The 13,200-nt window shown below is 42.1% G+C and overlaps 1 protein-coding gene across 2 annotated transcripts in view; it reads left to right on the top strand.

Annotated features, from left to right (window-relative positions):
* LOC124003339 (uncharacterized protein KIAA1671-like) overlaps positions 1 to 12,122 on the top strand; it is a 29,665-nt gene extending 17,543 nt beyond the window's left edge. The window contains exons 1-7 of one of the 2 annotated variants that reach the window (XM_046311504.1): positions 1,670 to 3,130; positions 6,335 to 6,450; positions 7,328 to 7,427; positions 7,538 to 7,691; positions 8,222 to 8,355; positions 8,712 to 8,878; positions 9,097 to 12,122. In XM_046311504.1, coding sequence (XP_046167460.1) covers positions 2,816 to 3,130; positions 6,335 to 6,450; positions 7,328 to 7,427; positions 7,538 to 7,691; positions 8,222 to 8,355; positions 8,712 to 8,878; positions 9,097 to 9,172 — 1,062 coding nt within the window. In that variant the 5' untranslated portion in view covers positions 1,670 to 2,815 and the 3' untranslated portion in view covers positions 9,173 to 12,122. Of the gene's footprint in view, positions 1 to 1,669; positions 3,131 to 6,334; positions 6,451 to 7,327; positions 7,428 to 7,537; positions 7,692 to 8,221; positions 8,356 to 8,711; positions 8,879 to 9,096 lie in introns of those variants that run through there. The other variant, XM_046311503.1, reaches the window with a different exon arrangement.
* The last annotated feature ends 1,078 nt before the right edge of the window (positions 12,123 to 13,200 follow it).

Here is a 13,200-nt window from a genome sequence, read left to right as displayed (position 1 = left end):
AGTCAGCTAGAGTAGAGTCAGCTAGAGCTAGAGTAGAGTCAGCTAGAGCTAAAGTAGAGCAGAGTAAGCTAGAGTAGAGTCATCTAGAGCTAAAGTAGAGCAGAGTAAGCTAGAGCTAGAGAAGAGTAAGCTAGAACTAAAGTAGAGTCAGCTAGAGCTAAAGTAGAGCAGAGTAAGCTAGAGCTAAAGTAGAGTACAGTAAGCTAGAGCTAGACCTAGAGCTAAAGCAGAGTAAGCTAGAGCTAGACTGGAGCTAGGGCTAAAGTAGAGTAAGCTAGAGCTAGAGATAAACTAGAGCTAAAGTAGAGTAGAGTAAGCTAGGGCTAGAGGAAGTCTGTTACTGGTCTCCCACATGAAAAAAATACTATATCATGCATACAGTACTATAGTATTCACTGTAGAGTTTTGCGGACTTTACTGTACTGTTTACAGTTAACTATATTATAGATACTGTAGTAATGAAACTGTAGTATATTCACTATAATAATTAACGTAGTGTTTTTGCAGATTGTGGTATACTGTAGTATTTACTGCAGTGTTTTTGTGGACTGTACTATACTGTAGTATTTACTGTAGTGTTTTTGCAGATATTACTTTCCATGGATACAATATATGGTCTATACTTGGCATGTAGGTTTCTCACTTATGGGTGGCACAAATTGTGATATGGGGGAGGGGAATGAGCAGGGTATATGCAAATTAAATACTGTAGTATTTACTATAGTTAAAAAAGTGTAGTGTCACTGTAGACTATAGTGTTTTTGCGGAAAATACTGTTTCTTTTGCGGATAATACTGTAGTATTAACTGTAGTATTCTATAGTATACTACAACACGCTATAGTACTACACATGATCGAGGGATGCTACAGTGTGTAGTATTTTGTAATGTGGGCTGAGAGAGCATAGTGTCAAAGGGTCTTGAGTATTTGCTATCCAAGCCCCAGGATGAGCAGCAACCATGAGAGGCCTGTTCAGACTGACTGATTCACTGACTGATTGATGGATTGACTGTCGGACTGACTGACAGATAGATGGGCAGTATGTAGTAGTGGAAGGCATGCTAGCATAACTTAATAATAGATTAGAATCCTCCCCCCGCCCTCCCATCTATCAACACTGTTCAACAACCTCACTTCTCTCAAGACAGCAATTCATAAATACCATACATGGTACTTCAAGCTAGCTCTTGTTCTCTGTCTCTCTCCCTCCGTCCCTTGTCACTCCACCCCTTGCTAAGAGAGTCTCTCTCTCTCTCTCTCTCTCTCTCTCTCTCTCTCTCTCTCTCTCTCTCTCTCTCTCTCTCTCTCTCTCTCTCTCTCTCTCTCTTTCACAAACACACACACAAAGACGTACACAGCAAGAGAAGGAGGGCTCATGGACTGACAGAAAAGTTCCCCCTTCTCTCCTTTTCCTCTTCCCCCTTTCTCTTTCTCACACAAACACTGTTCTCCTTTCCTCTCTCTCCCTCCTTCTACCTCACATACTCTCTCCATATAACTCTTTCTCTATCCCTGTTTCTTCCCTGTTTCTCTCTCTCTCTCTCTCTCTCTCTCTCTCTCTCTCTCTCTCTCTCTCTCTCTCTGTTGTCTCTCTCTCCCTCCTACCTCACATACTCTCCACATAACTCTCTTTCTCTCTGTCTCTTCCTGTGTCTCCCTCTGGTCTCTCTCTCTCTCTCTCTCTCTCTCTCTCAGTACTTTCTCTCCTCTCTCTCTCTCTCTCTCTCTCCCTCCCCTAGCCTGAAAAAGGTAGGCTTTTCATTCCGGCACCTGCCCTTACCTACAGCACAGAGAGAGGGCGAGAGGGAGGCAAGAGCAGAGCAGCACCTTGGCCCAGCCTTACCTTCCTGTGGGATTTTCCACCTTACTTCTTAACACAGAGCCCAGCTTTGTTTGTTGTTCTCTGGGAACGTTGGGAACATTCCCTCAGCTCTGTGGAGATCAAAGCAGAGAATGAAGCTCACCTCACCTGGCTGTGCATGGATGGATACCCGAAGCGGTCAAGATTCCCATCTGATTTTCCCATTTGATCCCATTTTCCGAAAATAAGTTTGAGGAAGGGTCAAAAAGAACCTGGGAGTTCAAGGGGTTTTAACTGCAGGAGAGACGGACAGGTTTGGTGTGTGTGTGAACGAGGGAATGTGCCAGAGCAAGAGAGAGAAAGAGACTTAATAGACAAAGAACATAAGTGAGAGCTAAAGTAGTTCTACGTAGTCCATTTTTAAGGCTGGCTGAGCATTGAGCAAGAACAATACATACAATACGGAAAATAGTCTATCAGCTGCAACAGGAGTCATAGATTTATAACTTAGTACGTTTTCACTTTCAGGCTGTTTCTTAGTGTTTGTCAGTCTAGTTGTCACTGTGTGTGCTCAGATCCATTGTAGCGAGCCCTGTGGTGTCATTGGAGGATTTTGTTTTATTCTGAGCACACGGTTGGCCAGCTAAAATGATTGCCAGGGCTAAAGAAGAAGAGTTGTTTCAGGAAGCGGGAGTGAGGTTTATACAGGAGAACATGGGGAGATAAGATGGATCCTGCCCTAGCAGCACACTTTGGACCTAAGTCAGACTTTGAAGAACTCAACCTGTACTGGCTCCTGTCGACTATCCTGGAGGAGGACAATTTCTACCACCGCCATCTTTGAACTTTGGCACCAGGAAGTAAAACACTGTCAGGGGAGAGGGTTATCTCGACCTCAAACCTTAATCCACATTTTTTTAAGTATTGACTCTTGGTTACCTCGTTTCACTGGTTTCCATGGTGACCCCGTCAGCACGGGGACCTGTCAGCATCATCACGTGGTAGCCAACAGCCATGCAGTACCTGGGTGGTAAACTGTCCTCCGCCCAGGTCCATGTCTCTGGCTGGGTGGGCAGCGTGCGTCGTTCCCTACAGGGGGCACTGAACTTAGTCTGGGGAGATGAGGAGGAGGTGGTGGTGGTAAAAGAAGAAGAGGAGGAGAAGGAAGAGGAGGATGAGGGAGAAGGTGGGGGAGGGGGCAGGAGGTTCGACAGGGCTGTGTCACCTCTGCGTAGCTTTGCCTCCCGGAGCCGGCAGTCCCTGAGGTTGTTCTCTGTCCGGAGTCGCCAGCGGATGACGCTGCGTAGACGGGCAGCAGACACCAGCGCTGTAAGAGAACCTGTCTGAACAATGTCATTATCTGCACTTTAACCAAAACCTTTTTCGAATGAACATGGACATAAAAGTCATACTTAGCCGAACAGCTTCTTTTTCTCCATAGTCCGTAGGGCCACTACTTACACGTCTTTCTCCACCTCTATCCCTCCAACACCTTTCTACCTATTGTTGCTTATTCCAATCCTTCTTTTCGACCCCTCAGAGTGTGTGTGTGTGTGTGTGTGTGTGTGTGTGTGTGTGTGTGTGTGTGTGTGTGTGTGTGTGTGTGTGTGTGTGTGTGTGTGTGTGTGTGTGTGTGTGTGCGTGCGTGCGTGCGTGCGTGCGTGCGTGCGTGCGTGCGTGTGTGTGCGCGTGTGTTGTTTATCAGTATGCATACGGTTAGCATTTCCCTCTGTCAGTGGTGTGAACGTGGGGACACAAGGCCTGAGGGATAGCGATAAGGCCTATGGAAACACTGCTGTGTGTGTTTGTTCCCTGCTATGTTTTTACTCATAATGCCTCTGCTCATGCTAACCTCACTTTTAGCCAAAGATAGGGAAGCTTCTCTGAAAATATAGTTTACCAAGCTACCAATTGCTTCACACTGGAAAAGGTTACGCTACACTAAACCTACCCTTGAGAAAAATATAGTTTACTTAACTAAAGTTACTTTGAAAAAGTAGTTCACTGCATACAAACTACTTTGTGATTATCACATCTAAATCTGAAATGTCATAGACTACAAATTGCAAGAACAGTTTGCTCTGAAGTCAAATGTTAACAGAATGTGTAATTTAGCCTATTAAACACAAAAACTGTTTCAAGTGAGAATAAGGCCGGTCTGATGCCAAAAAAGAAAGGAAACGCTTGCCTACTTCACCCATATTTTATTTTCTTTGTGGAAAAAAGGTAGTGTGTATTTCCAGTAGTTAGCTACACTGCTACATGGCAAAAAAGTAATTAACTACTGAAAACACTACCTAGATTTGAATTTAGTTTAATTATCACCAAGCTACAGCAAAATGGAGTGAAATTACTATACTGAACAAAAACATAAACGCAACAACTTTCAACGATTTTACTGAGTTAAAGTGGCTGGTCTCAGACGATCTTGAAATAGGAGAAATGCTCACTAACAAGGATATAAACAAATGTAGAGAAATAAGCTTTTTGTGCTTATTTTTTTGGAACATTTCTGAGATCTTTTATTTCAGCTCATGAAACACTTCACCTGCGGCATTTATATTTTTGTCCAGTATACTCGACTACACATAGTTCTCTATTCCCCAACAGAGTTTTAAGCCACACCCCTTAGCGAGATGTGTCTGTGCCTGTGTAATTTATCGCTGCATGTTTTCGAGGACATCCTAGCTAGCATTATTTCAGTCTGGATGGCTTTAAGCCCCCCAATACTATACTGTAAAGATGTTCAAATGAGGTGTGACTGCAGAGCACCACTACCAGGAATCCTGCTCTGTCTTGACTTGTAAAACCCTCGCCCCACCCCCACCTATTATACTCATGCTGTTTGGATCCCCGCGAAAATAGTTTGGTTGTGTCATAACATCTCTCCCCAAGATGTGAACATTATTCCCAGTGGTGCCACCCATACGATAACATCTGCGTATACTACTTTAAGTCGCTTTGAATTGGAGCGTCTGCTAAATGTATTATATTTTTTATTATAGAATGACTCCTTGTTTTGAAGGAGAATGGCTCCTTATTTTTGAATGACTTACTGCAATCGATATACACTAGTTATGATATTATCGCTGTACACGTGGATGACTTGCCCTTGATGTAAAAACAATTTTTTTAAGTGACTTTAAAAAATATATATTTTCATACCACATTGCTAGGTCTACTCACTATAGCATATAGTACGAAGTTGTCCTAAATTCCTCATTTGGTTACATATTACCGCCCACTTTATACACTGTAAGCTTTCTATGTACACCGGTGGAGATTTGTGAACCTGCTAGGCTAGCTGCCTTCTGGACTGCTATACAGCTGCCGGTGTAACACCAGCAATTTCACTCAGCTACTGTACATACCAGACAGGGTTGTGAAGACAAAGTCAAAAGTAGTGCACTATATAGGGAATAGGGTGTCATTTGAGACAGGGCCAAAGTAGACACAGTCCTCCTGTCTGCCACTGTGCTTACTCTATGAGGACATAGCCTGCTGTACTGTAGGCAAATCTCCTGATAGAGGTTGATTCATCACAGTGACAAGGCCAGCCAGGCCAGACGCACTGTGCAAATTAAGTCAGACAGAGAAAATAGCTCCTGCTCTCTCTCTGTGTGTGTGTGTGTGTGTGTGTGTGTGTGTGTGTGTGTGTGTGTGTGTGTGTGTGTGTGTGTGTGTGTGTGTGTGTGTGTGTGTGTGTGTGTGTGTGTGTGTGTGTGTGTGTGTGTGTGTGTGTGTGTGTAGCCCGACTCACCCAATCAATCTGCAATCAAGGCAGTAAAGGAGTTATGAAGAAAGATGTTTACCAAATCAAAAGCTGTTCCTCTTCCACTGTATTTACACCGGGTTGGTTTCAGTGGAGGCTGGTGGGAGGAGCTATAGGAGGACGGGAATGGAATGGAATTAATGGAACGGTATCAAACAGATCAAACATATGGAAACCACATGTTTGACTCCGTTCCATTGATTCAATTCCAGCCATTACAATGAGCCTGTCCTCCTATAGCTCCACCCACTGGTCTCAACTGGTTGATTTTGTTGCTGGGTAACATAAAAACGACAATAGATTGGCATGTGCGCCTTGACAAACACTAGAGTGAGGTGAGGTCAAAGAATGTGTGTGACTGTAAGTATGTCTGTTAATGTGTGTGTGTCTGTGTGTGCGAGTGTGTGTAATCGTGTGTGTGAGGGTGGTGTTGTTTGAAGACAGTGTACCCTCTGTGACCAGCTCATTAAAATATTAATGCTTGGCTGGTTGTTTGACCTCTTTCTTTCTCTGTTGTGATGAACTCTCTTGGATTCACGTGCTCTCTTCAACAGTGTTCTCTTGCAACTCCCTCTCCTAGTCACCTCTCCTAGTCACCCCACACGTTTAGGGGAATGCTCCTTACATGAACATTATATTATATTATATCCCTCTAAAAAGTGTCAGCTGAGTATTGGTATCTGTTTTGCTCCCTGCATAGTGTCCCTCTTCATGAAACTTACCTAATGTTTTGATAACTCTCTCTTTCTCTCTCTCATCAGGAGCAGTTAAAGTGCTGTGTGGGGGCGGGAGAGGGACATGACACAGAGGCTCTGATTGGTGGAGAGCTAGACAAGCAGTATGGGGGATGTGACACTAGACTGTCTGAGGATGACAGGTGGGTACAGGAGAACCACCGTACAATAGCCCTATTCTACTGATAACTACACTATGGGTGCATGTCAATAGTCTTAAAGATCCCACACACCAGTAAGATTGTCAAATGTTTGCTTGCCGAGAGCACTCAGCACATCTGAACAGAGTGTCGGCGGTCAGTCTCTTTTGTGTTCACACTGCACAGACTTTGAAGCCATCAGCCTTGTTAAAATACTCCAAACCAGAAGGTGGCAGTAGTGTTGCATTCTTAAGCTTAGTTTGGCAATGCTAGTCCCTGTGTATTTTGCTTTTTAGGTATCCAATGTTAGCTAACTAGCTAGCTGCACTAATGTTGCTATTGTTGTAGAAAGCCCTTGTTGATACTAGCCAGATGGCCACAGCTAGATAACTAGCTAGCAAGATGGCAAAAAGCAATTTCATTCACTCTCCATAATCCCAAACTGCCAGTGTCAGCCCATAGACATTTTTTTTCCTATCTAGCTAATGTTAAATAAACCGTTAGCATGTCATTCGCTAGATAGCGTAAGATATTTTTGAGCTTTTTGTTGTCACTCCTGTTTCGGGCCCCCCACATGGAGATTTGTGCACTCTGATTGGCTCAAAGTCAAGCTGTCGGCCACTGAGGAGCATTGCGATTCTATAAGTAGGTAGCCTACCAGGTCGGTACGCAGAAGGTAGTTAATTTGTTCTACCAAGACAAAGTGAAGGTAGCATACTTCTTCTGACATCTGCTGGTTAATAAAACATATTGCAGGGGGACACATGGATTGTGTGAACCCACATTGGAGCAGTACCAGATTAAGTGGACAAAGGTTTTCCATGTGTATGCCCACATTTGAATGGTTGGGATCTGTTTTTTTTATTCCCCACATCCTAAGTCTGCAGACGACAGTGGAACAGATCTCCCCTGTCACACCAGAGGAGCCTAACAGCACATCTCCACTAGAAGAAACAGAGGAGCTATTAGCCTTTCCTGATGTAAGTCTCTTGCCAAGGCCTATCTGGTACTTTCACTATGCATTTGTAGGCTACGATATTTGACTTTGCTTGTCCCTGCGTGCGTGTACACTGTGTGTGTGCGTGCACAGATTTCTCCTCTATTGGACACCAGTGCTCAGCGTGCAAGGGCAAAGCTGAGGAAGAGTCGGAGGACCCGCCCCCCTCGAGCTGTCCATCAGAACTCTACCACAGCAACGCTTGAGGAAAACCGTGTCCACGACTGGAGGTTCTGTGACTCCTCAGGTTAGTAGACAATTCCATTTGTCTACTACCGACCCCTATTTTTTTATTTTGTATTTAACCTTTATTTAATTAGGCAAGTCAGTTAAGAACAAAATATTTTTTACAATGACGGCCCACACCGGCCAAACCTGGATGACACTGGGCCAATTGTTCACCGTCCAATCATGGCTGGTTGTGATACAGCCTGGATTTGAACCAGGGTGTCTGTAGTGATGCCTCTAGCACTGAGATGCAGTGCCTTAGACTGCTGCGCCACACGGGAGCCCAATGCAGCTAAATCTGTAGAGATCATGTACATTAGTTCTAGACAAAAGGTTGATAGCTACACCTTGCCCTCTAATAGGCTAGGTGGAATTTATGGCATATATTTCCTTCACCAATCTCATTCTTTCAGATACACAAGTGGCTAGGAGGTAGAGGTTAAGGGTCATTGCAACCATCCCTCTGGATAAGAGTGTCTGCTAAATGACTTAAATGTAATGTAAATGTAATTCACACAAGACCAAACATCTGTTATACCCCTTTTTCAGATAAGGTGGACTCTCTAACAAGGGGAGATTGTGAGTCTGATGAGGAGCAGCCCAGAGGGAGGGAGGTATGTTCACCACCTTCCCAGCCCCAGAGAATACCCCTCTTTTCTGGAATGGACCCGTCCGCTCTCAAGGTACAGTATGTAGATGCTCTCAATCCACCGATGCTCTATGTTACACCCTGAAAGATTTACTGAGGCTAAGGGTGCATCCCAAATGGCACCCTATTTCCTATTTAGGGTTCATAGAACCATAGGGTTCCGGTCAAAAGTAGTGTACTATATAGGGAATAGGGTGCCCTTTGGGAAATAATCTTAGATGCAATCAAACCTGCACTGCTGGACATGCTGCATGACAAAGTTCCTAAACCATAAAAAGTGCATATTGGGTGATAAGTGATTGTTTACTGCAGGATTTTTCTTAGTGCAGGGAACTCCTTACTATCAAAAACGTTTAGAACATGACTTCTTACCTCCACTGCCTCTCCTAGGCCCAGTTAAAGAAGCGAACAGGGGGAGGAGTTAAAGGAGCAGATACAGACAGTCAGACAGACAGTCTTGCTCTGTCCCCCTCTCAGCTCTCCCGCTCTCCCGGATGTTCCTCCTTCCTCCCCAGGACGTCACAGATACTACCCCCTGTAGTGAACAAAGATGGAGGGTAAGTTTAGTCCCAACATGCTGCTCTTATCTTACTAGCATAAAACCACAGTTTCAGCATTGTAAGTTATTTTAGTAGTTTTAAAATGTTATTCAACATGAATCAACCAAATGTGATGAATGAGAACAACTAGCAACACAGATGACTGAAATAGTTGGTAAATGAGTTAGCTGTTAGTACAAGACAAACCATTTGATCTATGTTTGTGTGACCCTCAGGGGGGACTCGTCTCCTTCATGGCTGCAGGAACTCAAGTCTAAAAAGCGCTTGAGTCAATACAACAGTGAGGACTAGCTGAGTGGATGGACCTCATTTTTACACCAGCTATTACAATCAAAATACCTATCTGATCACATTCCCCTTCCATACACATCTTAAAGTGTTAGTTAACTCCAAATAAAGCCTATAGCTTGTTAAAGGTTTGCAGTCTGACGTCGTCAGACACACTTTGATTTGAGTGAACTATCACTTTAAAATATGCCCTGTATCTGTGTCATGTAAATGAGCTTTTATTCCTGTTTACCTCTAGGAGATACCACCCAGCTAGCACATTCAGTTCCTTGGAACTTGTAGGAATGTATGTTTTTGGTTTACCATTGGTTCTGGGAACAAAGCCATTAGTATCTTGACCGGTAAAACGAAAAGTTCTGAGAAAGGAAGTGAAAACATGGTCTGTTCTGGAAACTTACATTTTTAGGTTGCAGAGAGATTCTGAGAAGCTTTCCTGGGAGGTTTTATTAACGTTCTGAGAACGTAAATTATAGGTTATTTGAAGGTATTTATATAACGTCCTGAGAAAGTGTTTCAATATGACTTTTAATAACACTGATAGCTTAGTTTGAACTCCAATAACATATAGGACACATGGAAATGCATTTTATTTTATTGTGCCAGAGTCTAACCTATGATCTTCTGTTTTTTATCCATGGAATTAGTCAACAGCGCTACCAGGATGGAGCTAGCATGCCATGTTTGTTTTTTACTCATACAAAGCTGATCATTTTAATCTATTCAAATAGACCCCATTTCAAAGGTAACAAGCACTAATTAAGTCCCGGTATGGCCAATTAGTGGGCGTAGCCAACACACTTAACAAGATAGAGGATAGAGAGTTGTGTTAATGCTGAGAACCGAATGTATATGTTTTTAAATAACATTCTTTAGAACGTTCTCTGAATGTTAGTAAAGCTTTTGTGTTTTTTATGGAAAATGTTCTTAACGTTCTCTGAACAATTTGAGAACATGAATTTAACTAGAACCTGTAGGAAACGTTATGCTGAAGTACCAAAATTGCCACAGAAAAATGTTGTTTCTTAATGTTCTTTGAACTATTGGAGAACATTCTCAATGTCAAACCGGTTGGAGAACATTCTTAGAATGTTACCAAAATTGTAATGAAATATAACCATGTTTGAACTTTTTGGAAACATTCTGTTAAAGTAATGAAATTCCAAGAAAACAATGTTTTCTTGTGAAGTTCCTTAAATGTGCTGAGAATGTTCCAAAGCCAAGCAACTATCCTGTACCATTCCCAAAAGAATGAGAAGGATGCATGCAAAATAACCATATGACAACCACGCTCTCACCAAGCTCTAAGAAACATATGGTTCTCAGAACATTGTGTGCTAGCTGGGCATTGACTTGGAGATCATCCAACTGATGCTGCTGTTGTTGCTGACAAACACCCCTGTGACAAACACAGCAGTGACCTGGACTCCCTCCAATTGTGTGCCTTTCCAGAAACTCCCTTTTTTTATTGACAAGCTATGCAAGACAATGGAGAAGCATTGGATACTTTCCTGCCCTGCGTTGTGACCATCTCTTCGACTTTTCTATTCGTCAAAGCAATTATAAGCATGTAGACTATTTGCAACACAGAAACACACACACACACACAGAATATTTGCAACATTTGGACAAGTGCCTCTCATCCCAGGCCACTATATGATCTAGACTGTATCTTTCCATCCATCCAAATTTGCATGCCAGATTCTGTGTGGGAGCTTGACGTAATTACCTGTTTAGGTCATGCACACAAATATCCACAATGCCACAAGGTTCACATACATACTTGAATTGTACATCTTTTGGCACCTAGCCAATGGAACTTTCCTTCTTTCTCAATTGATCTCTTGTTTTGAACTAACCCGTTGGTTTCTTTTCTCTGTTATGTTATGCACTCACTCGCTGCTCTGATGAGCTGCTCTTGATAAAAGTATCTGGTAGATACAACGACATTATCTCTACTCTGTCCAAACAAGAAAAGGAGAGGAATCGCTCTGTCGGCACCCTTGTTGTGGTTTGATTAGAGACAATGTCTCAACACCTGTGTACAATAGGTCTTTCATCTGATCTCAGCCAATAACAGACCAATACACATGTGCTTACTCTGCCTGCCATGATGCCCAAATCCTGCAATAGTGCCATAAAGCACTTTAAGAGTGATCCATTTACAGTAACAATGACAGGTGCACTAGAAAATAATTGTATACAATACCGTTCCCCGTCCATAGGTGCAGACTGACATTGACAAAATGATGTCTATCAAATAATAAGTACTAATTTTACACAGTCAGATTCAAGTATATTTGGGCAAGGTCCTATTGTAGTTGCATTAGTAATACACATGTTGATCTGATATGTCTGTATGTATTGCTGTCAGCCACAGATAAGATCTTGTTTCTTCTGAGTGTTGATCAGCTGATATTGTCCATTGCTGCCAGATCAATTAAGGAGTATTTTCTATCCGTGTTTTTTGAAAGGGTGCAAATCTCTAACATTTTCACTTTCATATTATCTTCATAACGTTCACTGGAATAATAGAAAACACAAACAATGCACACACTCAGAAATGCATATACTGTAGGCCTATATACAGTAAGAAACATATTTTGAATGGCACCATAGTGTTTTTGACACCTACACCTACTTGTCTACATTGACTGTGAAAAGTGGGTAACACCACTTGACACCCAATGTCATAACACGTTATGATATGGCCATAACCATGTCATAACAGCTGACAACTTGTCACAATATATATATATATATATATGTATATATATGTCACAGCAGCTGTAAATATATATTTACACATTTATTCAAATAACTTTTTTTGCATGCCAAGAGGTTTCCTTTCGTTTTAAAGTTTGTTTCTTAAATCCTTTGATGTTGTTGTAATGAATTATTTTTAAAATAACTTGTAGAAAATAAACTTTTATGACACTGTCATGAAGAATTGTGACCATCTTGTGTAACTTTACTTAGACTAAGAAAATACACTTTGTGACACTGTGAAGAAGCACTATGACCATCGTAATCATATAAGCCAGATTGGCCTATCACGTACATGCCCTTATATCAGTCATTAGTCAAAAAGAGGGTGTCTTGTCCTGCTCCTGCATTCATCTCAGTCATCAGCAACAGAGCATTGGGGTAGGTGCATGTCTGACATCAATGTGTGCGCAATTACAATGATAATTGAATATGGTCAATCATTTTCTATATATACAGTACCAGTCAAAGGTTTGGACACACATACTCATTCAAGGTTTTTATTTTATTGTATTATTTTCTACATTGTAGAATAATAGTGAAGACATCAAATCTATGAAATAACACATACGGGAATCATGTCGTAACCAAAAAACTGTTAAACAAATCTAAATGTATTTTATATTTTTCAATGTAGCCACCCTTTTCCTTGATGACAGCTTTGGACACTTTTGGCATTCTCTCAACCAGCTTCACCTGGAATGCTTTTCCAACAGTCTTGAAGGAGTTCCCACGTATGATGAGGTCATTAGCTGCTTTTCCTTCATTCTGCGGTCCAACTCATCTTCAACCATCTCAATTGGGTTGAGATCGGGTGATTATGGAGGCCAGGTCATCTGATGCAGCATCACACATGTAGGAACCACACATTTGGAGATAATCCGTTCACCTGCTCTGTGTCTCATAAAGACACGGCGGTTGAAACCATAAATCTCAAATTTGGACTCATGAGACCAAAGGACAGATTTCCACTGGTCTAATGTCCACTGCTATGTTTCTTGGCCCAAGCAAGTCTCTTCTTCTTATTGGTGTCCTTTAGTAGTGGATTCTTTGCAGCAATTCGACCATGCAGGCCTGATTCACGCAGTCTCCTCTGAACAGTTGATGCTGAGATGTGTCTGTTACTTGAACTCTGTGAAGCATTTATTTGGGCTGAAGTTTATGAGGCTGATAACTTACAGCGCTTAATGGTCTTTGCGACAGCACTTGAAGAAACGTTCAAAGTTCTTGAAATTTTCCATACTGACTGACCTTCATGTTTTAAAGTA

The sequence above is a fragment of the Oncorhynchus gorbuscha genome, linkage group LG18 (genome assembly GCF_021184085.1).
Source record: "Oncorhynchus gorbuscha isolate QuinsamMale2020 ecotype Even-year linkage group LG18, OgorEven_v1.0, whole genome shotgun sequence".
Taxonomy (NCBI): domain Eukaryota; kingdom Metazoa; phylum Chordata; class Actinopteri; order Salmoniformes; family Salmonidae; genus Oncorhynchus; species Oncorhynchus gorbuscha.
Note: the sequence above shows the minus strand (reverse complement) of the source record. Positions and strands in the feature narration are given on the sequence as shown.